This window comes from Mixophyes fleayi, chromosome 6, assembly GCF_038048845.1.
Source record: "Mixophyes fleayi isolate aMixFle1 chromosome 6, aMixFle1.hap1, whole genome shotgun sequence".
Classification (NCBI taxonomy): domain Eukaryota; kingdom Metazoa; phylum Chordata; class Amphibia; order Anura; family Limnodynastidae; genus Mixophyes; species Mixophyes fleayi.
Window position 1 is genome coordinate 75,145,144 of NC_134407.1, and position 24,543 is coordinate 75,169,686.

The 24,543-nt window shown below is 39.6% G+C and overlaps 1 protein-coding gene across 6 annotated transcripts in view; it reads right to left on the reverse strand.

Annotated features, from left to right (window-relative positions):
• Window positions 1-4,227: 4,227 nt before the first annotated feature.
• Window positions 4,228-24,543, reverse strand: part of KCNJ16 (potassium inwardly rectifying channel subfamily J member 16) — a 59,579-nt gene continuing 39,263 nt past the window's right edge. For 3 of the 6 annotated variants that reach the window (XM_075216864.1, XM_075216866.1, XM_075216868.1), the window contains exon 2: window positions 4,228-6,139. In XM_075216864.1, coding sequence (XP_075072965.1) covers window positions 4,696-6,084 — 1,389 coding nt within the window. In that variant the 5' untranslated portion in view covers window positions 6,085-6,139 and the 3' untranslated portion in view covers window positions 4,228-4,695. Of the gene's footprint in view, window positions 6,140-18,873; window positions 18,943-19,806; window positions 20,395-21,497; window positions 21,520-24,543 lie in introns of those variants that run through there. The other 3 variants (XM_075216867.1, XM_075216863.1, XM_075216865.1) reach the window with 3 other exon arrangements.

A 24,543-nucleotide genomic window follows, 5' to 3' on the forward strand; every position in this document is an offset into this window, starting at 1 on the left:
CGCCGCTAAGTATAAACCGCCTTGCGGCTGATCCCTGGTGGATACCATCTCCTCGTTAGACTCTGTGCCTACTAGGGTGTTGTATCTGATTATGGCAAAATCCTGTCCATTAAACCGTTCTGGCATTCAGACCCGTGACACTCTCTATTGGTTCTCTAGTGCCAACTGGTTAATGACATCAGCATTCTGCTCCTGCATTATCCTATGATCCTGCTGTATGACCCTATAATCCTAACTGCATTCTATAACTGTTACACCTGCTGCAGCCATTAAACCCTGTGCATACCTTTTCTGGTTGTCAAATAAACTAACAACTTGGTTAAATTTAATGTTGTATGGACTAACATCCCTATTCAACACTGTAGAAAACATACAGACACCAAAAAGTTCTGAAAATAGGCCCCACCTTGCAACTTACAGGTCTTGGATCTGCTGCTAACGTCTTGGTGCCAGATACCACAGGACACCTTCAGAGGTCTTGTAGAGTCCATGCCTCAATGGGTCAGAGCTGCTTTGTCGGCATGAGGGCGAACTACACAAAATTAGGCAGGTGGTTGTAATGTTGTGGCTGATATGTGTAGATTCTGGTTTCATGTCACAGGAGAGTTTTACAAAACCACATTATAATTTTGTAACTGTACTTAGACATTAATTTAAGCTAGCTACAAAATGTTTATATTTATTTGCTCTGTGTGTCTTAAGCCTTAGGTTGAATAGGTTTACTCAAAATTGCATTTCTACTGAAGACTGGTCTGTACTTGTAATACCTATATTGTTGTAGCATTGTAGCTGCATAATTTTACCTATAGTGTTGTAGCTGCACAATTACACATACCACCCATATTTCCTATGATGATGTTGAATGCAAACTAGAAACTCTAGAAGAAAATCCTTTCAAAAATCCCCCCATCATAATCCGTGGACAAGGAGAATAAATGACAAAATAGTTTCCTTAAATACATTAAATAATCGGGTGTGATTTTCCTATTGATCCTTTTGATAAAATGCAAGAAAATGGTTTTAAATATTTAATGGAATTATATTAATAGTGTATTGCCTATCTTTTAATTAAAAAGATATGTTTGGATGTATTTGTTGGGAAGCTATTTGATACACAGGAAAGAGATTCTCTAGAGGTGATAAATGGCAATGCAGGTGCAATTTACATTATTTCCCCTTCCAGACAGTGGTCAAAGTGGTCCTATATATGGTGGTGCCATACTGCCATTTCTCCTACTGGTTTTCATACAACCACTTCTAAATTTCGACTTAGTCTACTTCTTCCATATGTTGGAACTAGTTTTAAAACTTCTTGTTTGGGTAGGTTATGATTGGACCTGGCCAGACCACCATGATGGTCTTCCAAGCACAATTCAAGGTGCACACCCGCTTTCTGGTATTTTGAGACACCTATACAAACAACAAGTATGTCTAGGTTTGCAGGAAGGCAGAAAAATCTTTAGAGGTGCACTATGCAAAAGTGTAAATGTCACTTCAAGGTCCAACCTCCTACCTATCACTTTAGAACCACCTTTTTTTTAAAAAAAAAAAGTTTTCATTTTTATCTAAAAAAAAATCCTGCTTGGTATACTTTCCTTTTTAGCTTAAATTAGCCATGAGAGTGAGGTGACATTTATGATTGAGTGCATCTGAGATTAACGGCAGTTTATTGGTGTTTAAAGCATATAGGTCAGTGTAGAACCTGCATAAAATGAGGTGCCCTTGACGTTGGGATGCAGGCTTAAATGTTTTGATGAGAATATGAACTAATACCTCATGTTTTCATTTTGCTAGATACACACAGATATGCAGTGTTAAGGATACGCCTTGACAACAACTGTCTTTTTGTTTTGACATTTGGGATTGCCTTTATTAATTGTGCTTTGTGCATTTGAAGACTGTTTTACATTGCTAACAATGCACATATAAAATGCATTTCTCTGTTGAACTTACACAATGTATCTCATTAAAAGTAAAGGACGAGGCCCAATATCTGCCAGCCCACAGCTGGTGCACAAATGAAGTGTCTTCACAGAGTGAAAAGTAGTTGTATACCTCTGCACAGCAAGAAACAAAGTAATATGCCCTCTCTACCCCTATATTTCATTTTAATAATCTCACACTGTTCTGAAAAATTAGGTTCACCAAAGCACCTACACTGTAAAAAGTAAGGGAAGAAAATTCACTTCTCTGGAAATATAGCCGTCTTACACTGAAAATACATTCCCTTTGATGGAAATTTAGGCTCAATAGTGTGACGTTACAAAAGAGGATTTTGTGCTACCATTCAGCTGTTTTATTCTTAGTGAATGAGGCCCAGTGTATTCCAGAAGTTTAAAAAAGGAACAAATACAACAAAATATTTTTTATGGCTTCTCTAACTGAGAAGTTCTCCCAGCATTTGGAGATACTTTTAGATTGTGTATCGGGTAGATTTACTAAAGCTTTTAAAAAGTAAAAGTGGATCACATCAAATTTTTTTTTTATTGGCAGTTAACTTTTCCTCAGTTACACTTCTTTTTCGCTTCAACACGGCCATTTTTTTTTTTTTGTGTTTTTTGGCCTGCTTTAAAAAGACTATGTACTTTTACATAGGCTTTTCCAGATAACGTACTGGGAACACTACCATCAGGACTGGTGCCAGCACCTGCTTGCTGATCCTGCTCATATGTGGACTGCTTTGAATCCATTTTAATGAGCCCAAAGTACTTGTAGTGCAAAATATTAAATAGATAGTACTGCTAGATATGACTTTTTCCAGCCAGAAAAATTATTGTTTCACACTGGGGAATATGGGACACCCGAAAGCACTTGTAGTGCAAAATATTCCTAAAAATGCCTCCTCTATCCTCCTCTCTTCCTGCTCTAACAATTGCTAGAAGAATTGGTAGCAGAATTTCAATAATAATTGAAAGAATAAGGTATACAATAATTGCTCTGTCCCTGCTCTAATTCTGCCTGTGACCTAACCCTGCTCTCTCCCTCTGTCAAATGGCGATGGATTGCTGTGTAGGTGGGTATTTATGCATTTCAAATATCATGAGAACCGAGCCCCGAGATCAGACGAGGTCACAATGACGTTTTGCCTCGATTTTCGATTCCGAATGGGTGGGAGAGTACCGTCGGCTTGGTACTCGGATAGGCAAAGTTCGGGCGGGTTCGGATCTCGGGGAACCGAGCCTGCCCATCTCTAATTCTAACCCACATCTTTTCACCCATCACCCATATGAACTGACTACTATTAATGTTTATGCTTGTACAAAAATGGAATCAAGGATCTAGGGCAAAGTTACACCTTGCGAACCCTGTAGCATTGAAGAGCAAGAAATGTTTACTGCTACTAAGCAGCAATCATACATAAGCATCCATTCACATTTACAGTACCAGGTTATCACTTAAAAGCTTTACAGAGGCAGCAATATATTATAAGCCAGCAATCATGTCCTTCTTACAGGAAATCCTAGCATGCTGTTTTATCCTCTCATCGAGCTTTGTAGAAAAACCCTTGGGGTATACAGTGCCTGTGTTCTGTTTGTGTACTGAAGGTAGCATTGCATGTGCCTCTTCCATCTTTATGCTACAGCCATACTAACATACCAACAGCATCCCTTTGGAAAATTGTCCTCCTGCCCTTTAAGTAACCAAATACTCCACCAGTAAAAAAAAAAGAAAGTACATTTAATCTACTTATGTGAATAGTAACAACACAATTTGCATACAGTAAAAAGGTAAAAATGCACCTTCTGAAACAAGAAGATTATGTACATCTGTGTATATAGATTGTAAATGATCAATAATTCTTTTTACCAGTGGCTCCTTAGGATCTCACTTTGTATTTCTACGAGGCCAGTGCATATTACTTTCTATCTTAGATTTATAAATAATGTGAGTGATTTTACACTTAAAGTAAAAATAATATAATAGGCTATATATAACTAGGCTTCCCATATGTCCCCATTTTGGCAGGGCAGTACAGTTTTATCACTCAAACTCTTACACTGCTTAATTTCTCATAATTAAGGCTACGAGTATACCCAAAGTAACATAATACATGGGAATAGCTTTCTTTCAGTGTTTTACCTCATCAGTGACCTAAAAGGAAGTATGGGGTGCGTTCAAAGATCTGAGCAAGTAATATATATGAAATGTGTTAAACAAGCTTGATCTTCATGATAAATAAATACACAAACACATCTTGGTTATACATAATCTACTGAACACCCAAGGTCACGTGCTTAAAATATCCTGTATTGTTCTCTACTGCTTTTTCCTTTGCAAGCAATTAACTCCATCTAGCATTTACTAGTCATTTATTTTATTAAGGTAAGCAAATAGAAATGTCTTTAAAATATGGTCAGAAATATTGCAACACTTTCATTATAAGATAGCTGAAATAGTGTTGCCATCCTTTGTAATATTTGATTTTCAACTTGAAAGAAGACCATACTTCCCCCTTTTTCTGTTTTGTATCCTTCCTTCCTTGAAAATATTAATAAAAATCTATTGAGTTAAAAAAGCAGAGTATATTTTGTTTTGCATGTTACAGATGCTTTCGCTGTGCATAGAGAAATACTATGGCAGTTAAATGTTCCATGGCTAACTTACTTATGCTTTGCTACACGATGCTAAGTGAGAAACCATCTTTATACGAAGCGTGATTTGTTACACTATAAAGTAATCAACAGTGCTTCTGTTTTAGGATTCTAGTGACATTTTGCTCAGAGTCTTAAAAACTTTTTGGTGAAACATTTCCTCTGTGTCCTCTGTAGCTGTGCTGTGTTCTCCATGGGCTTCGTCACTGCTGTCTGCAGTCCCGAGTGATGACACAGTAGTCATGCTTTGTGACATATTGGATAAGCCATTGGGCACTAAGCTTGTGGATGCTAAATTAAGAAAGTCATTGGGCATCGAGGTTGCAGGTGGTGCACTGTATAAGACATTGGTTATGGAGCTTGTAGACTCTACGCTGGGTAAAACATTAAGCATAGGTTTTGAAAACACAACATTGGATAAACCATTGGGCACTGAGCTAGTGGATGGACTCGCCGGCATGGAATTAATGTCCAGCTGCTTTGCACTGCAGAAAGGAGCATAGTATTCTGTCATTTCCTCAAACTGCTCACAATCCACTTTATAATATTTTTTCTTTGCTTGCAAAATATTGTTGAATCTGAATCCCCAAAGAATTTCACGGGGTAAATATGATGTTCGAGACTGGTGGGATGTTCCGGTGGAGTCACCTGTGTATATAAATGTAACCAAGATTTCAAATCTGTCTGATGCCAATGCCTTACGATCCAGAGCATATAATGGGCTATCTTTGTCAATAACATGGACAACAGTGATCGGAGTGACCAATATTATTTGGTCATTGACCAATGTTAGATCTTTGTACTCCATAGTGATCCCTTTCTCATGGTCTTCATTATAACGTAAAAGTTGGGCTCTTACATTTCCTTCAACTACATGGTGTGGTCGGAAGTCACCAATACGCCACATGAGGCACAGTTTACCATCTCTCACACCTACAAGCGCAAAGTAACTGAAGCGTATAGTTTGTGCCCTTTTCCGGGCTGTTGCCATCTTTGCCATCGCAGCACCTATAATGAATGTGTCTATGATGCAGCTAAACACTGATTGCAGAGTCACCAATATAATGGCCATAGAGCACTCCTCTGTCACACAACGGCTCCCATAGCCAATGGTTGTCTGTGTTTCCAGTGAGAATAAAAATGCCCCTGCAAATGTATGAACATTGTCAATGCAAGGAGTTATTTCCATATTGCTTAGATCTCCATGCAGCAAAGCTATGATCCAGAAAAGGAGACCAAACAACAGCCATGATAGTATATACGATAGTGAGAATATGATCAGCATGTGACGCCACTTGATATCAACCAATGTGGTGAAGATGTCAAGAACATAGCTCTCCCACTCACCGAGGATGCTCTTGAAGTAGACATTACAACTACCATCTTTCTGCATAAAGCGGCTCTGGAAAGTTTTTCTGTACATAGTGCTGTGTTGGTACCAGGTATGCTCTTTAACATTCACCAATCTCCAGGTATCAATGTTCTGACTCATGTTGACATTCAATGTTAATGTTGAAACAAAATGATTTTCTTTCTTCACTTAACACCTGAGAAGGAAAAAAGGATATAAAATAATTAATGAAGGTCGTTTTTTCTGTTGGCCTTGAAGCTTTAAATAATAATATAGGCCTGGCTACATTTTGCCTCTCGTCCTTATGAGTGAAATAAAGGTCTTCTTGCTATCGATATGTGCACTAAAAATTTCCAACATACATAAATGTGTGGCCAATTTAGCTAGATCTTACTATTTAAACATTAAATTCCATTACCAAGTTTGTTGCCATTAGTTGGACCCATGTCTTTTGAACAAATGTTTGTATGATATCCAACTGAAGTTGGAGCTATCATTGAAGCTATCTCGATCTTTATTGCTCGTCGTTTTTACAGGGCTGTAAAATATTAGGATTCTATATTCCTACTAACTAGCTAATAGCGTTCTCTATCTCCATTTGCTGTGTCAGGCTAATTGAGTGAGAGTAGCAATGGACATCACTAGGCGAGTCCTGCACAAATAGCAATTCCAAATCAATAAAGCTGAGATAGGAAAACATTTAATATATCATTGTACTATTATAGGGCACTATTCTCTATTTACAAGAATAGACCATAGTGGCTGTAATTTAGAAAGTGCAAAAACCCTGATTTGGGCCTCCTAGATTCCCCTGGGGCACATATATGTTCTCCCCGTGCTTCCGTGGGTTTCCTTCAGGTGCTCCGGTTTCCTCCCATACTCCAAAAGCATACTAGTAGGTTAATTGTCTGCTAATAAATTGACCTTTGTCGCTCTTGGTCATTGTGTGTGTATGTTAGGGAATTTAGACTGTAAGCTCTATTGAGACAGGGATGATTGTGAGTGAGTTCTATGTACAGCGCTGCGGAATTAGTGGCACTATATAAATATCTACTGCTGCTGATGATGATGAACACATTTCAGGGTTGGTTCTTGCCATGCACATTCATTCCTGCTACCCCTCCCAGACGTAACCACCGCCACAGTAGAAAGCAATGGGGCCTTTCATGAAGCCCCTTGGCTATGGGGTAATGGTAATTAACAAGATTGGGACTCCTGGGGGTAAATTTATCAAGATGCGGTTATCATTTATTTAGTACATTTTACAAAATTACAGCTAGAATCTAATTGGTAGCTATAGGCAACATCTCCCCATTTTCAAACCCACAGCTTGATAAATTTACCCTCTGGAGTGGCAGCTTTGACACCCCAGTTATTCCAAAATTATAGATATGGGTCTCCTAGACTCAGGGGCAGACCTAGACGTAATTTTTAGGGGGGGCAATTTTTCATAATCACGCCCCTCCTTTATTCTGATTGGCTGGCTGCGGAAAACCCCACCCACCACCCACGATTGGTCCCATCCCTTCCACCCATTTTGATCGGCGTCTTGGACTTAAATTTAAAGGACTTGTACTGCTGGGGGGGCGATTGCACCGATCGCCCCCTCCCGCCACCCCTATATCCGCCACTGCCTAGACTCCGGGCCGTTACCATGACAGTAAAAAAAATAAAGACAAATACACAATTTTAAAATCGATTAAAAAAAAAAAAATTACACAAAGCCTTCTTTACATCAACAACAATAATGATAATAATAATATTTAGAAATATGTTCTTTTCTTGATTCTTTTTAGTTTTTAATTGGAAAATAAAATCATCTTCTCTTCTTTTTTGAACCATTGTAGTCCAGATTGGATCTTCCCCTTTCTCCTTCCAAAAAATCCTTAAACTAATGACCCACCAGCACACTTTGATCAACTGAAGCAAAATGATCAAAGCAGTTCAAAGGAGGCATACACCTTGATGTGCACTAGGACAGAAGGTCTTCTCCCATGCCCATCTGGACTCTTTGTAAATGACCACAACAGTATTTACTTTACTGTTCTAATTGGGTGCTGAGGACATGCATTGCTACTGTCTGGGCTTCCACAAGTAAACAGCTAAAGCCAGAAGAGGTCTTTTCATTGAGTTTTTTCCTTGTCTGCATTACTCAAAACAAAGGTTTATAACCACTGTTCAGAAAATAAATAAGGAAACAGCAATGGGGTTTCAAATGGAAAACATGCTTATGTTTCTAATTGTTTTCATGTTGACTGGTTCAAACAACAGTTATTTTAAAAAGAACCGCAAACATAAGGGAATAAATCTGCTTCAATCAAGAGCTACTGGTTGACTCTGCTCTGGATTAGCAAGAAGAGAGAATGTTTTTACATTTATTGTGTTTTTTTTTTTTTAAAGATGCTACAAGACCACTTTCCTAAAATAAAAATGTTCTATTGGTTTTTCGCGTGATGAAGTTTTCATGTCTTGTGACAGTAACAGAGAGGGAACAAAAAAGCAGATGATAAAGGGAACATTCTCCTAATCGTCAGAATCGCACAAAAACTGCAGCTGGGGCCATCACCAAATATAGCATCAAATTATTCTTCAGTACAGATAGCTCTCACATCCCAAGATGACACAAAGAGATGTAGATAAGACTTTTTTTTTTTACTTTGATTTTTGCTATTGCAGCTGACTATATTATCCTAATTTCTTACCCTACACCCACACTAATGTCACAGTGTTGCAAATAATATAAAGGCACAGTTTTCAATAATGACAGTTTTCAACAAAACATTAATATGCTGTTTACAACACAACATTGTAAATATTAATTCATCTTTGTAGCTCAGAATTCCAATTCCCTGCCCCTCATAACACCTTGGGGTAAATGTATTAACGTCCAGATTCTTGAACTCCCGCGCGTCTTCAGCGCTTAAATTTAAAGTGGCGCTGCCTTGTAAAGGGAAACTTCCCTTTACAAGGCAGCGCCGCTTTAAATTTAAGCGCTGAAGACGCCAAACTCACGGGAGTTCAAGAATCCGGACGTTAATACATTTACCCCAAGCTTATCTGTCCATAGCCGTAGAGCACGGCTAGTGTTAAGGATGCTGTCGTTTTGTACAAGAGCTGTGGTCGGATTGGATAGGTGTGGAGAGCTGAGTGTGGTCCATAGAGGTGACTCTTGTAGTTCTTGGTTTTCAGAGCTGGGTGTTTAAGAGGTAATAACGAGTCAAGAAATAGGTTAAACATCCAGTGTAGCTCCAGATAATGTAATTGTGATTAAAGGTTTTGTATGGAGTAATAAGTGTACTAAGCTGTTATTAAAAATATCTAGAGATTTATATGGTCGAACAAGAGACCCAGGATATCTGCTCGCATTCTACAGCGCTCTCCCGCTGCGGGTGGTCTTGGCATCCCTAGCATCCACAATTACTATTATGCTGCGAGGCTGGCTCAGTGTGTACAATGGCACTCTCCCCCTGGAACTAGGATATGGGTGGACATAGAGTCGGACATACTGGGTGGCCCACCGATCTGCTCTGTACTATGGCTACCAGCTACACAGCGCCCAGTCTCTGTCCGAGCCCATCCAGTTCTGGCCCTGTCTTTATCAATTTGGTCTAGATGCAATCGCTTAGCTTCCCTCTCTCCTACCCCTTCGATTCTAGTACCTTTGTGGTCTAACCCAGCCTTTACGCCCGGATTATCTCGCTCTATGTATATGAAATGGGCAGGTGAAGGCAAGCTGCTGTTACTCAATCATATAACCAGAACAGCATTATTTCCACAATTCTCAGAGTTAGTTGAACAGTGTGGCTTTGCTCCGAGACAGTTCCATCAGTATCTTCAGATTAGGCACTACCACCAAACAGTCAAGGCTCAACTCTCTTCCAGGCCATCCACCACATTTGAGAATCTATGTCTTTTGGGCCCAGCCTCCAAAGGTCTCATCTCTATTCTATATAATACTTTACTTCCTGTCACTCCGCCTGTTAAGGATCGCTTTCAGGCGCAGTGGGAGGCTGACCTGGGGACTGTACTGGATGAGGAAGAATGGTCGGATGTATTTGATGGTACGGCTCACTGTTCTATAAATGTCCGCATTAAAGAAAATGCTAACAAACTGTTGCACAGATGGTATTATGTCCCCTCGAGATTACAAAAAATATACCCACAGACCAGCGCTGATTGTTGGAGAAACTGTGGTCAGACGGGAACATTCATGCATATATGGTGGGACTGTCCGGGGATCCGCTCATACTGGGCAGCAGTTCTTGCTCTAGCCTCAACAATCCTAAATGCCCACATACCACCTGACCCTAAGCACATCTTACTGCCACTACCCATTCCAGACCTTACTAGATCTGCTCACAAACTCTTTAGGCACATCATCAGTGCTGCCACTTGTCAAATAGCGGCCTCTTGGAAAAGCTCCACACCACCAACACTCCAGATGGTCTGCAGTCGGATCTGGCACACTTACCAAATGGAGCACATTACTAGTGTGCTGAGGGGCTCCTCCGTCTCCTTCTACAAAACTTGGACCCCATGGGCCATGTATCACAATCAATCTCCACTTCAGTTCTAGTGGAAAGATATTCCTAAGCAAACATACTTGTTCTCTTACTGGATGCGTGAATCACTTACACCCCCCCCCCCCCCCCCGTCCCTCCCTTTGGTCCCTGTATACCCCCCTCCTTTTTTATACCCTTCAAACTTGAAAAGTTAAAATAACATCTTTGCAATATTAGATAGATAAATATACATTTATCTCCCAAGTGCGAGAGAACCTGTTGTATGTAAACATGTGTTATTTATTTCTGTTTAACCTCTCGAGATTCTGTAATGCATTTTCTATGGGAAAAGATGTTTCTAATAAAAAGTTAAAAAAAAAAATATCTAGAGATAAAGGAAGGGGGGGGGGGGCAGTAGGACCAATGGGGGTGGAGGCTTAGGTAAGTGTGTATGAAAGTATAGAGGAGGATTGAGAACAGGAGTGAATCTATGGGGAGGTGAGGGGAAGGGGAAAGAGTGTGGGGCTTTGGGGGATGTGTGTGGTGGATTGATGAGGTATTGGCAGCTGGGGTAAGGTAAGAGTGTTTGTGTGTGGGAAACGTTAAGTAGAGGTGTGTGGCTGGAATGAGCTGTTGGGGTGATTATTGGGCAGGAGTTGTGCTAAGTGGGGACAGGTGTTTTACAGAGTCTCCCTATTAACACTGACAAAACAAACAAAACACATAAGACCAGGCTGGTGGAGATTGTAAGAGCTCTTGTCCAGGTATGCTGCAGGCATAAAGACATATTATGCAAATATGCTTTTCTTTTGCTGGAATGTTTAAATTATTTGCTGGAGTTAGGACCATTCATCATCATCACCATTTATTTATATAACGCCACTGATTCCGCAGCGCTGTAGAGAGAATTCATTCACATCAGGCCCTGCCCCATTGGAGCTTACATTCTAAATTCCCTAACATACATACATTCTAAATTCCCTAACATACATACACATAAACCATTGTTTAAATGCATATGTTTGTTGGAGGATGGCGTCACACTAATGCCTACAAATTATACATGGAACCCATGTTTTAGTTATTGCATAGGTGCCAAAGCAGACCATCTGGATTATCAGGCACTGTTTCATATATTGGTAATTTAAGAGAGAAAGGCTTAGGCCTTAAGGAGCACAGGAATGTGATGATTAAATTCGACATATATTACTCTATAGTTGAAGGAAGCTTCCAGTAGATGAGGTGCCTTAGTTATTGTCATACATGCTTTTGATAATGATCTTACTACTCAGAAATCGCTAGACTGACATCATTGTCAATGTCATCAGGATGCTCGTAATGAGGGCTGGGTCCAGGAGAGGAACTGCCTCAGCTGTGGTTATTAAAAACTACAGAAGGAAATGAACTGGCAAAATTCTTGATGGCCTAGTCTACGTTGTACCTCATGAAAAGATTATGTTTAAGTGTAAAGGGTCAGTGGTGGAAGTAGAAATTTAGAAGGGGCGGTATGGAAATTTAGAAGTAGCGGTATGAAAAATGTAATGGTAATGCAAGTGAATGGAATTTGATAGTTCTACAATGAAGGCAGCAGGAGCAGTGACGGTATGGCATACTACTGTATACATCCCCACTTCCACCAGTTAAGGGTTGTATAGGGAAAAAAGAGTTCACCTGTCTGAAGTGTTGGACATATTCAGTAGCGGTCTTAAGGAAGCTTTGGAGAACTGGTAACAATGGTAAGTAGAGCAAAGTAGACTCTCTGGTATCTATGTGGAAGCTCCTACTTTTGGTGGTGATGTGTGACTTCTCACTGCTCTTTAAAGCCACAGTGCAGGAATAGACTCTGGCTGTGTTATTTGGTTCAAGTACTGGAGGTGAATATAACACTGACTGTGCTGCCTCTGTCTGTCAATGGATGGAGGAAGTAGAGGGAAAAATGGATTATACATAGGCGAGGCTCAGTTGGCATGAGGTGTTGAAATGCCACAACTGGTACTGGCTACCTAATTTAAGATGTCTTCCACCAATTTTCTGCTAAAATTGTACTGGAACTGGGGTGGGGAATCCACACCTTACTCACAGCGAACAAAATAGTAGATGAGAGAAGAAACTAATTGTCAGAATCACACAAAAACTGCAGCTGCTGAGCACATACGGAGACATCACCAAATATAGCATCAAATTATCCTTCAGTACATCTAGCACTCACAGCTCAAGAAGACATGCAGAGATCTAGATGAATGCTTTTTGTTACTTTGATTTTTTTTTTTTTAACTGTAGCTAACATAGGCCCATATATTATTGATTTCAGACCCTTTGTCCATAATGAATTTGCAGTACTGCAGATATATAAAAGGTACAGTTTTCAATGATGACAGTTTGTTTTACAAAAACTGCAGCACTGATCACAAGACATCTGAATTCTGAAATACACTGTGTAAATGTCACATCAAAATCCAACTTCTTACCACTGTAGGACCACTACTTTCAAGAAATAAAACTTTTCTGCTTGTCTTCTAAAATACTGCTTGGTTTATTCCCATTTATGGTTTCTATGAATCATGAGAGCGAGAGAAAATCAAATCTGTGGCATTTTTGTGTGTTCAAAGCTTTGTATTACACTAGAAATGCGTTTCTCAGCTAAACTGCAACTATAAGGTGCAAAATATGTCTCATTAAAAGTTTATGATAAGACCCATTCTCTGCCCCAAGTCCTTTTGCAGAATAAAAATGGTTATGTGCCTCTTTGCACAGCAAGCAACATATATAAATGCAACCCCTCCCCATCTTTACCTCATTTCAATAAGTTTGCTCCTTAATTTAAAAAATTTTGTTTTCAAACCTTTTGAAAAACTAGGAATACTGCTACACCTTCACTGTTCTTTGCAAGTAACGCCTTCACTTTGCCTAATATTTCCCCTTTGCAAGTGACACTATCTTTCTCCTTGCAAACACCAACAACTTTTTCTGTAAACCTATGCGCTTTGGCAAAATTCTAGGTGCACTTGCGCAAAATGAGGCATGTGACACTTCCAGAGACAGTATTGTGTTGTGCCTTGGGTACGTTTCGCTTTTTAAATGAGGTTCATAATGCTGAGGAACATATTGGGCCTAATTCATCAAGGCACGCATACTGAGCACAACGTGCGTTTATTTAAAAATGCACGTAAATCGTCTCTGTGTACTCCCGAATTCAACAATGAACAGAACTGAAGATACATGCGCTGATGACTTTGGCAGAGTTCAATGCCTATGTGGAATATACATTTGCAAAAGAACGCACAGAGAAAAACTATTGAACTAATAGTTTATCTGTTAATGATATAAGCATTAATGACAAAATGGTTAACAAAAAAAATAATATATATATATATATATATATATATATATATATATAAAAATATTTTTTCCCCATGAAATACATTTAATAGGATGATCTTAATGTCTACTGACAATAAATGTTTACAGTAGCTCTTGCATGTTATAGCATGCATACAAGACTGTCATCGCTAGTGCTCAGGACTTAGGCTAGCCCTGTAGCTGGAGCAAAACATAGGGCACACAAACAAGTAACTCTGAGATGATCAAAGCTTAATCCAGACCTGGCTGCGTGCACTCGAGTTTGGAACGCCCTTGCTGTGCATTGACTATGGTTGAACGCCCCATTCACTCCCAGAAATCTTAGGCTGCAGCATAAGTGTCCTTTGCGTACGTAGATTCAGTGAACGTTGCTGCGTTTAGTTGCGTATGGCCCAGTTCCGGTCAAGAGGGATTATGCCTTGACAAATCAGGTCCTTTGTGTCTTGTGCATGTTGATGAAGCATATAATTTATTAGTCTTTGATGAAATGGATGCATACAAGTGCAGAAAATCTACTATAAAGCAACTTTTACAAAAAATTATATCTTTGCTCAACGCCAATAAGACAAAATGATACAATGTATAAAAGCATGAAGAAAATAATTTGTGTCTGTCTATATTAAGTTAAATTCTACCTCTTTGTGAGGAATAATATCAGTGGCATTGAATATTGTATGCATAGATACTCTAATCTAAATGATGGAATGATACAGAATTTGATAGCAATACTCTGAGCTATCCCTTCTTCTCATGTGAATGTCAAAAAACAAAAGTATGCAAATTAAAGCAGGCCTGGAAAGAGGGAGGGTCCCTGGCGAGGGAGAACAAACGCTGTGTGATTGGGAAACCTCAATAAATGGCTGGAGATGTAAAATATCACAATAAAAGAATTTCTATTTAAACATTAGGAACTCAGACGTAAATAGCACAGAGCAGCAGACACTTACACAAACTTAAAAGTCATGCAACGAGGCAGCAATTTGCACTAGAATATCTAAGAGAAACAAACACAATGACATTTAATTCTTCTAAGTGAAACCAGACTCCATAAAAAACGCCATGGAACCACTGAAGGTTGACGCTATAATAAGCAACAGAAGTATATAGTTCAGCCGATTATTTTTTTCTCCAGATCTGCACTGAGATTCCAAGGGCTTAGCACGTTATAGTACTGTTCGACAGACATCTAATTAACCAGTTCTCTGCCATGGCATTGGAAAAACATTTGGGCATGCATTTATATGAAACTTTTATTAAAGCCTCAACTAATAAATAGCTGAGTAGTTTACTAATCCGGTAAGTACAATAGAATGTTTTTTAAAAGCTAATACTAACTTGTAAAGCTGCACTTCTATCAGGGAAAGGCTGGGCTGGCAAATTTTAGCCCGTGGGGCAAGACTCGACTCAGCAGCCTATTAGGAACATTTTGAAGGAAAAAAATGCAGGTGGCCCAGTGACCCATCCCAAGTTAGCTCACTATAGGACCGGCCCAGGGAGCAGTTGCCCCCTATCCCTGCCAGCCACTGACTACCATCTAGGAAAGCAACATACCCACTACCCATAAACTGTTTTCAACTAGGCCTGCAGTACCTCCGTGCTACCAGAGGTGCTGCTGTAGTACCATTGATATTTTCCCCTCGCTGGCAGGAGTTAATCTTCCCCTGTTAATCACTCGTACCTGCCTCACTAACTATCTATGCCTGCTCCTCACCATGCACCTTGCTCTTCATTAATTGTTTTCCCTTGGACTTCCTGCATAACTACATTCTGTTCCTGTGAATCCTTGGTCCTGGCTGTTACCATTGTTAAGTTACCTGTACCTGCAGTTCAGTATTCATTTACTAATCACCTGTACCCAGCCACACCTGGATGTTATCCTGATACTGTCTCCTGCTTTGCACATACTGCAAACTTACTTTCTGGTTCTGTGAATCTGGGTTCTGGCTGTTACCATTGTTCAGTTAAGTTACCTGTTCCTGCTGTTCAGTATTCATACCTGTTTGCTTCTTATACCCAGCTTTACCTGGTCTGTGTTTACCCTGCATTACCTGGATTGAGTTCCTGCTACAATAAAATTGTTTTATGTCTTCACAATACTCCTCTCCATCCAATAATTGTCTCCAAATCTCCAACATACACAGTCTCCATCCAATAATTGTTGCCACAATTTGATTGACCGCAGAAAGTGTAGTTGTTGGGGAAGGGATTATGTCTGTATCGTTTTATATAAGTCCGCACCTGGCACTAGATAAAAAGACTTTGGTAGATGTAGTTGGATGATAACCGCATCAGCCCGTGTATTCTGGTACAGTGTCAGATCTCTCTTATTTGATTACACATACATTTGTATATGTGTGTTCAAATCTGTCAGAGATACAACCTCTTGGTGATTGGGGCAAAGGGCCGGACAACCATGTGTATGGGCACCTTAATAGGAATTTTATTAAGTCAGATTTGATGCATGCTCATGTAGTAATATGCATGCAAGCATTTAAAAATTAATTAAATATAAAAAAATAAAAATATAAACAGGACTAGTAAAGAAACTGGTTATGGCCCATAATCAGAAAGTGCTGACTAATTCAAACACTGAAGCTTCAAGCTTATTCTATATCAATACTGTACAGGGCGTCCTGTACTAATTATATTTGTATTTTAATTAGTCAGTAGTCAGACATGATGGCAACAGAACAGAAAATAAAAGTTTGTTGTAAACTTAATGACAACCTTTTGTGTCTCAAACAGACTGCTGCCTATATTCAGTCTATATATAAGCTTATTTTCCGAGACTTACAGAAAATAGAGAAAAGTGTTAGTTTTTGAACCCTTTGGATTAATAGTACATTAATTATGTAACTTTTCTGATGCTAGGTTTGGTGGCTGAAATTGTACTTCTTGAACAGTGGTTGCATACAGAGGTGAGTTTGCAAGATGCAGGACATAAAAAAACGGACCATTTAAATCAGTAGTAAGCAATGCACACAATACAGAGAAAATGTATACAATTTGTTCAGCCCAATGCCTATAATTATGTAGCCCCATACGGTAAACATAGTTGTCAACAATGTAAAAATGTATCCATGAACACCCCTCCTTTCTGGCGTATGGTTAGATGTGTTGGGGGGTGGGGGGGGGGGGGGGCAATTTTCAGTGTGCAAGAGAAATATGTATTTTTGTTGCTACAGTAGTATGTATATTTTTTTAAAGTACCTAATCTTTGATTTGTAGTAATAAAAATAATAATCAGAGATATGCCAACTAGTTGCAGAAGCACTCAGCAGGGTGCCCATTAGAAAGGTAATGTAGTAGTAGTAAGAATCACTAGTAGTAACATGATGAGCTTAAGTAGCTGTCCCATGCTGTTGTCTTACCTCTGCTGCCCTCCAATGTCACTCACGTTCTATTGCATTGCCCTGGCAGTGCTCACTGTTAACAGGTGAAAATAAAGAATGTGCAATGAATCCCAAGGGCGGAATTCAAGTAGCCGTGAAGTTCCTCAAAACATCACAGCTGCACATTTTTACCGTTACTACGATAAAATCTCAGCTGAGATTTCTGTAAAAACCTGTGGCTTCGATGTTCTGAGGAACAGCGTGGCTAATTAAATTCCCCCCTAATTGTTAGGTGCTTGCGGCCAATTAGAAGACAGGTGTACCTTCACATCAAGTTAAGTGGTATGGGATATTACCAAACGACTCTCTCCTAATTTCAGCCTAGGAGCGGGCACTAACATAGAACTGTCTAGAAATGACAAAGCCCTGTGTCCATCACAAACAGTATTCAAGAAAGTTGAATTATGAACTTTGTTTCATGGAGATGCGTTTGACACCATAAACTTCCCAACACAGAAGGAGTAACTCAAGACAAACCAGCAGATTCTGGCAGCAAACAGATCATTTTCTGGTAACAGAATGAAGTATTATTAATACTATTCATTATTAATAGTTATTTATATACCACCAGCCTACAACTTAGTTCTTTACATTTGGGAAGAAACACAGCAATAAAGTAAGTATGTAATACCAAACAGGCAAAGAGTATAGAAGGCTCCGCTCGCAATCTTATAATCTATATATTTGATTACATTCTGGTGGTAAGTATACAAATCAATCCCAGATTTGGTGGCCAGTATACAAAGCAGACGTTATTCTGTAAACATACAATAAATCTCATTACTCACACCTTGTGTTGCTGTCGCTAACTGTTATTTCGATTTCCAAGTACAGGAATTTCTAACAATCATTCGCTTATAGTGTTTCCTGCAATGAACTGCTCTTATTGGCTGCCAAAGTTCACTACTGAACAATTAACTGGAGCACTGCTGGTGCATGATATATCACAAGTGCCAGCCTGCTCTGTCACCTAAGCCCCGCTGGGACCTGTAGTGCACCAAGGAAAAATGTAAAACTGTTTTAAAAAATATTTTAATTGAAATAAAAACAAACACTTTTACCCTCTTTATTATCCAGGGGTGTGGGAATAACCCTATTGCTATTCAGCACAGGACTGGTTAGAATTAGGGGAATCCTGCTCGGGAATGTAGCCTTGTGTAGCCCAGCCTGGGGAAACCCATGCTCAGTGTTATCCTGCTATAGGGCCTACTGCTGGTAATTTTGGGGGAACCAGATGCTTCCCCCCCCCTACCAGTTTTGCCAGTACCAGCCTAGGCTTGCAGCAATAAGGCTGGTTATGTTTTTTCTTCAGGGGAGATGGATCCCACCTGTTTTATTTTATTGTTATTATTTATTTCCTTCCTTTTGTTAACACAGCAAGCAACTCATATCTGTGACTACTTCCCCCCTCAGCATAGTACGTGAGAAGCACTAACATGCACCTACACTACTATGCCTTCACCTGCCTGCCCATCCCCTCCCCTGTTCCACCTCTCTAAGTGTAGATAGGCACAAGATGTAAGACTTTCTACTACGTATGTAAAGTTAGGCTGGTTATACACTACAGTGTTTTCAGTCAACTATCGGGCCAATCACCCAATAAACGACAATTCTGCTTCAAATTGCATTAGTGTGTACACTTAGATGATGAACGATAGTCATTACAAAGTACCGACCTTCTTTTGATTTGATTGTTCAGCAGGACTATAAATCTCATTCAGCTATGGAACGACGTCCTTCCAATCCTGCTGTGTGTATGCACTCATGATCAGGATCTCCATAGAGTCGTGATCTTTCCTGCTCATCGGCAGCCTAGCGCTGTCGGTGAAAGGAGGAAGTGCTGTGTGCACAGCACTTCCACTGTAATGGATTCTGCGAAGCCAGAGAAGCTTCAGCAGAATCTCATAGGAAAAGACAGGTAACGCCATCCTGAGATGGCGTTATCTGTCTGTGCAATGCAAAGCTTATCAAAGTCATGCATTGCAGAACATTGCAGTCCCCATAGTAATCTATGGGGACTGCGATGCTACATAGTATTTGCCTAAACGGAGATGTCTATTAAATCTCCTCCATTAGGCAGTTAATGCATAGCCATTAAACAGCTGTTTCCGCATGATTTAAGTGCTTCATGCATAGACCCCTGAAACTATTAATCACATTTCAACCCCCTAGTGATAAGATAAAATGAGGAAGAGTGTATATGCAGCAGTGTATCTGTGGAACACACCTTTTGTTGGAACAAATTTCAAACATACAACTTGTTTTACAACATTATAATAACTATTCTACATAAAATAATTGAAACGAATGCAGTGCATTTTACATCTACTTAACTTTAACTGTATTATGTAGTTTGTTATTTTTCAGTCACTTTGAAGGATTGTGTAAAAATATTTAGATGGGTTTAAAATGACAATATTCATAGACAGGAAGAGAACAATGCCTTGCAATTGGTAAAAAGGAGTCACAATTTAAATATATAGTGAAACGAACACAAATATACAAGTTTGTTTAGAACCAAGAAATGTGGCATCACATTATACAAACCAACAAAATATTGACTCATTGCAGAGTCAAACAAGTGAAAGCTGAAGTTTTATTTATCCTACCTGTCTGCACATTGGTTGGTGAGAATTCTGATTTCCTGGGGTTTTCCTGGAATCAGCAGCTTTGCAGACCATCTTGGAATGGTTAGTTCTCTACAGCTGCCAGTATCACTGTAATCAGATTGCCATTCGGAAAATGATAGGCATTGCTGCCCCAATCTCAGGTGTGGCCTGTGTTATGAAAGTTTCTCACGTATTATCATTTCTTATACACAACTGTTTTGCTGCCAAGGTTGGGTGGTGCTACAGCACTTCAATAACAGATGTGACAATACAAATTTCTACACTTAGTGACCGTAATAAAGAAACAAAGTGTTTCCCAATTCTTCCGTCGCAAGCAGAGACTTAAAGAGGAAGTACAGTTAAAAGAAAGATAGTTTTCTGTTTTAAAGTACAGGATACTCTGCACCATCTGTTTTATATACCCTTGATTGTCAAGATAGTTGTATGTACCCAGGAAATTATTTATAAGAAATACCTCCCTGGTCTCCAGAGTCCGCCATCATTGTGAGGACAGCAGTGGCACCTATTTCCTTGACTTGGTTGGGATCTATAAACTGCTATTTCTACTTGTACTCCTCATCAGCTACTGATAGCAGACATGCCTCTCAAACTAACAATACAGAAAGGAAAGTTGCTCAATCAATTTATAGGCTTACAGCAGGTGCTTAAAAGGGTGGGGTTATCCAGCAAAGAACAAATACAGAGGAAAATCCCCCAGCACAACGCTGTTAACCAGTAAAATGCAGATTTCTCAGTTACACATATTAGCAAATGCTCTGGTATCAGTAGCTGATGGGGAGTGCTGGTGCTGTATTGCCATTTAGAGGCTCTTTGGGTACCTCTGATAAGTTAGCTCTCAATTTGAAAACATATATATGTATGACCCAAAAATAGGGACTCTCCTGATTGGGACAGCGGCACAGAGCCCTCAAATCAGCACTGTCCTGTCTAAATCAGGACACTTTGGAGTTAAGTCCTTGTTTGTTCGTAACTGAAAGTCCCGATCAGCAGGCCGATTCATGTGTACACAATATACATGTTTTACACCATTTACCTTCAGATCTGTGCTTTTCATCTATCATAACCGTCAGTTAAAAAAGATTGTGACTCCATAGAGGTCTATGGACACTGTGGTCAGGAGCGCATACACACTGCAGAATTGGGCCGACACAATATCATTGTTGAACAATATTTTTAGCCCGGTTTAAAAATCAAATTAAACGATACAATGTGCTTTCGAATGATAATCGTTCATCGTTGCAGAGTACACACTAATGCGGTATTGGGCCAAACGGTCATTTATCACTTGATTGGCTCGATAACAGTATGAAAATGCTGTATTGGGTACCCAGCCTAACAGCACAATGATTCTAGCTATAAGTCCAGGGGCAACATTGCATAACTAACAAGATGTCTGTTAAGACTTGGGAAAAGTCAACCAGAACAGGGGCAAACGCAGTATTCGAGAAGCGGGGTTTCCACGCCATGATACCAGTGGGCGTGCCCAGCATGTGTAGGGGCGTGGCTACAAACACACACCGGGTCAAACACACAGCCATGTAAACTGCCACATACACAGATAAGCACAGACACACACATACACAAATACACAGACATGTAAGCTGTCATATACACAGACAAACACAGACTCAAACACACACACACACACACACATACACACACCTTCTTACCTTCTTCTTCTGCTGCCTTCTGCATAACACCCATGCTGGCCGTGTGGGAGGAAGGGGCGGGGCCAAGCTGCTGGCAGAGAGCTGTGGGAGATGATCGCAAGCTACAAGCAGTAGTGGCTGGTCCCGGGAGAGGGGCCAGCCACTGTAAGCATACAACACCCCAGGAAAGACAGGGGTTTCTGGGGACTAGGAAACCCCCCTGGGTGCGCCCCTGCAGAATGAGATATTCAAAACATTTACTTCAATGATGTCCTGGTTGGTGCATGAAAAGAGCATCAAATGTGCAATTGCGTTTCTTATAAGTTCTTCATGACTATATTCATTAAATTGAATGGTTTATACTTTAAAGTATAAAAGAAAGCTTGGCATGGGCAGTTTGAAAGTAAGAATACGTGGATATTGCTTAACTAAACTGTTTACAATGGACAATGACACCCATGTACCTAATAAAACATACTAAGACTGTATTGTGCAACAGTTCAGGATTAATTTATAACAACAACTAATTTTTAGGGTTTTTTTTAACCTGAAAAGTTTTTTTATTGATTTTTTTAAATAAAACAAAACAAACATAGCAATGTCTACAGGAAACTCCTTTTTAGTTTTGACTATATACTGCACTAATAGATGTGAATAACCCCTGGTATACGCTACGTATGTAGTTGCTGTGATTTCAAACTGCTAGCTTTGTGCATATGACAAGATGATCAGGGTTCAGCCATATGCTAAGGACAGTATATTCCCGAACACTCGGAGGTTAAGACACTGGAATAAAAGGTACCTGTTATATACACCCTGCTAGATAGTGTATCTAAACAACAATTAAAAAACGGGTACATATTATATTTTCAAAATAGGTCCTATTGTACACACTTTAGAGAAAGAATTAGTCCACAGAGGTGAACATAATGTAATGTCAGAACTACAGAAATGGTGAACATCAGTATATTGTGGAAGTATTTCTACACAGAAACAACGGTGCAACAATCAGTAGCATATGCAAGTCCTCAAGGAGAACACGGTTTAACTCCACTTATGAAGAATGGATTTAAATCATACAGGTGGGGTACGGAATAATGATGGTGATTATTCCGACGTCTTCACACCGAACGACTCCTTCCCGACCAGGCTCCAGGAAAACTGATGACAACCGACTGCAAGGCATCGCGACGAAGGAAGAAGCCGGCGAGACTTGATAACGTGACTGTCGACCACGACACTTTTATCAGTGCTGTTAGGGGGTAATGTAATATGCGGCCATGGACAATGTACTTTGCAAAGCGTTGTACATTGTCCATGCCTGCATACTTACATTACCCCCTTAACAGCACCGATAAAAGCGTTGCAGTCGCCAGTCACGTAATCAGGTCTGACCGGCTTCTTCATTCGTCGCAATGCCTTGCAGTCGGTTGTCACATTCGTCGTCCTGGAGCCTGGTCGGGAAGGAGCCGTTCGGTGTGAAGACATCGTGGGAAGTCTTGTCGGGGTAGTCAGCATCGATATGCTGACTACCACCGAGTCATACATGTAAGGTAATATGCTCAAATTTGTAGAAATAAGCACGCTTGAAACAAACGTGTGTTGATAAAAAAATAAGACACACTAATATAACCATAGCTCTCAATTTGAAGGAATTATCAGCCAGTTTCAGCTTGTACTGATTCCAGTAGCCATAATCCATCAAACTGCTAATTAGCCAAGCATGTTGGAAAGCATGAAATGAGATGTGCCGATGTCTGAATTGCTAGGACAAATACCTCCAAGCAGCCTTTAGGCTTGTTTTCAGGCTGTGTATTTTGTCCAGAGTCATGGAATGTCATGGAGTGTTTTCATTCCTAATTTTAAATGTCCAGATGTTTCCACGGATCTGTATTTTTACAGAGATGATTTTGGACTCATTTTGTTATTTTATTCTGTGTATCTTGATGCTGTCATATTTTCCATTCATTGGGGTATTTGTGGTGTTAAGTTTATGATAAAAGCTAATAACAGCATGTAGGTAAAGACTAAGGGCAAGTGTACTTACTGTATAGAATTGCCCAGGGTTTCCCAAACCCAGTCCTCAGGGCTCCCTAACAGTGCAGGTTTTCCGGATGACATGTGACATAATTAGGACCACCTGTGGATCTGTTACAATGTGTCAGTCAGTAATGAATACACCTGTGCTCCAGCAAAGAGATATGGAAAACCTGCACTGTTGTGGAGCCCTGAGGACTGGGTTTGGGAAACCCTGGAATTGCCTCTATTTAGAGAGACAATTTTTGGGGCACTTGACTAGATGATCTGCATACAAACAAAACAGGTTACATACAAATGTAAAGGATCATTGATGACCCTGGGATTGGAAAATTAAAATGTATATCTTCTTTTACTATAACTTCATCAGAAACAGTATGAAAGAAAATAATAGAGTAGAATGTATCTCATTTTTAACCAACCAGCTGCAATTTAATAATTTAACCATCTATTTATATATTTTACAAGCTGTATAGGGGGCACCTGAAAATGAAACATGCTGTATTTGAAAGCAGTGGATGCTGGCAAACACATGATGGCAGATCTTTAGGTTAAACTGGTATTTTAGCTACATTTGCCATTAATTAAGTACTGTAAATGTTTCATGTTTTCAACTGCATATGTTATATAACTACATGCTTGAATAATATGACAATGTAATATGTATGGCATTACTAAAATTAATTGCGCTTGGTATCTGCACTAAAATTTGGGATTCAGAGGCAAGTTGTACTCATTTGCTCTTATCCAGAACACCTACATTAAACATAAGATGCAAATTATTATTAGTGATTTTATATGCGACTGCTCTATGGCTGAAAATGTATATGAGCTTCTCTAAAGCATTAAGGACTGTGATTGGACAACTCTCCTGGATGTCTGCCACAGTCTTATTACAGTAAGTGAGTCAGAGATAATGATGCAGAACCACAAACTACTGTCTTAAAGGCATAGACACATACATTTTTTTCATATTTTAGATCGAATGGTTGTCTTTATATATGATTAGAGAAATGTTGATAAACTTGCT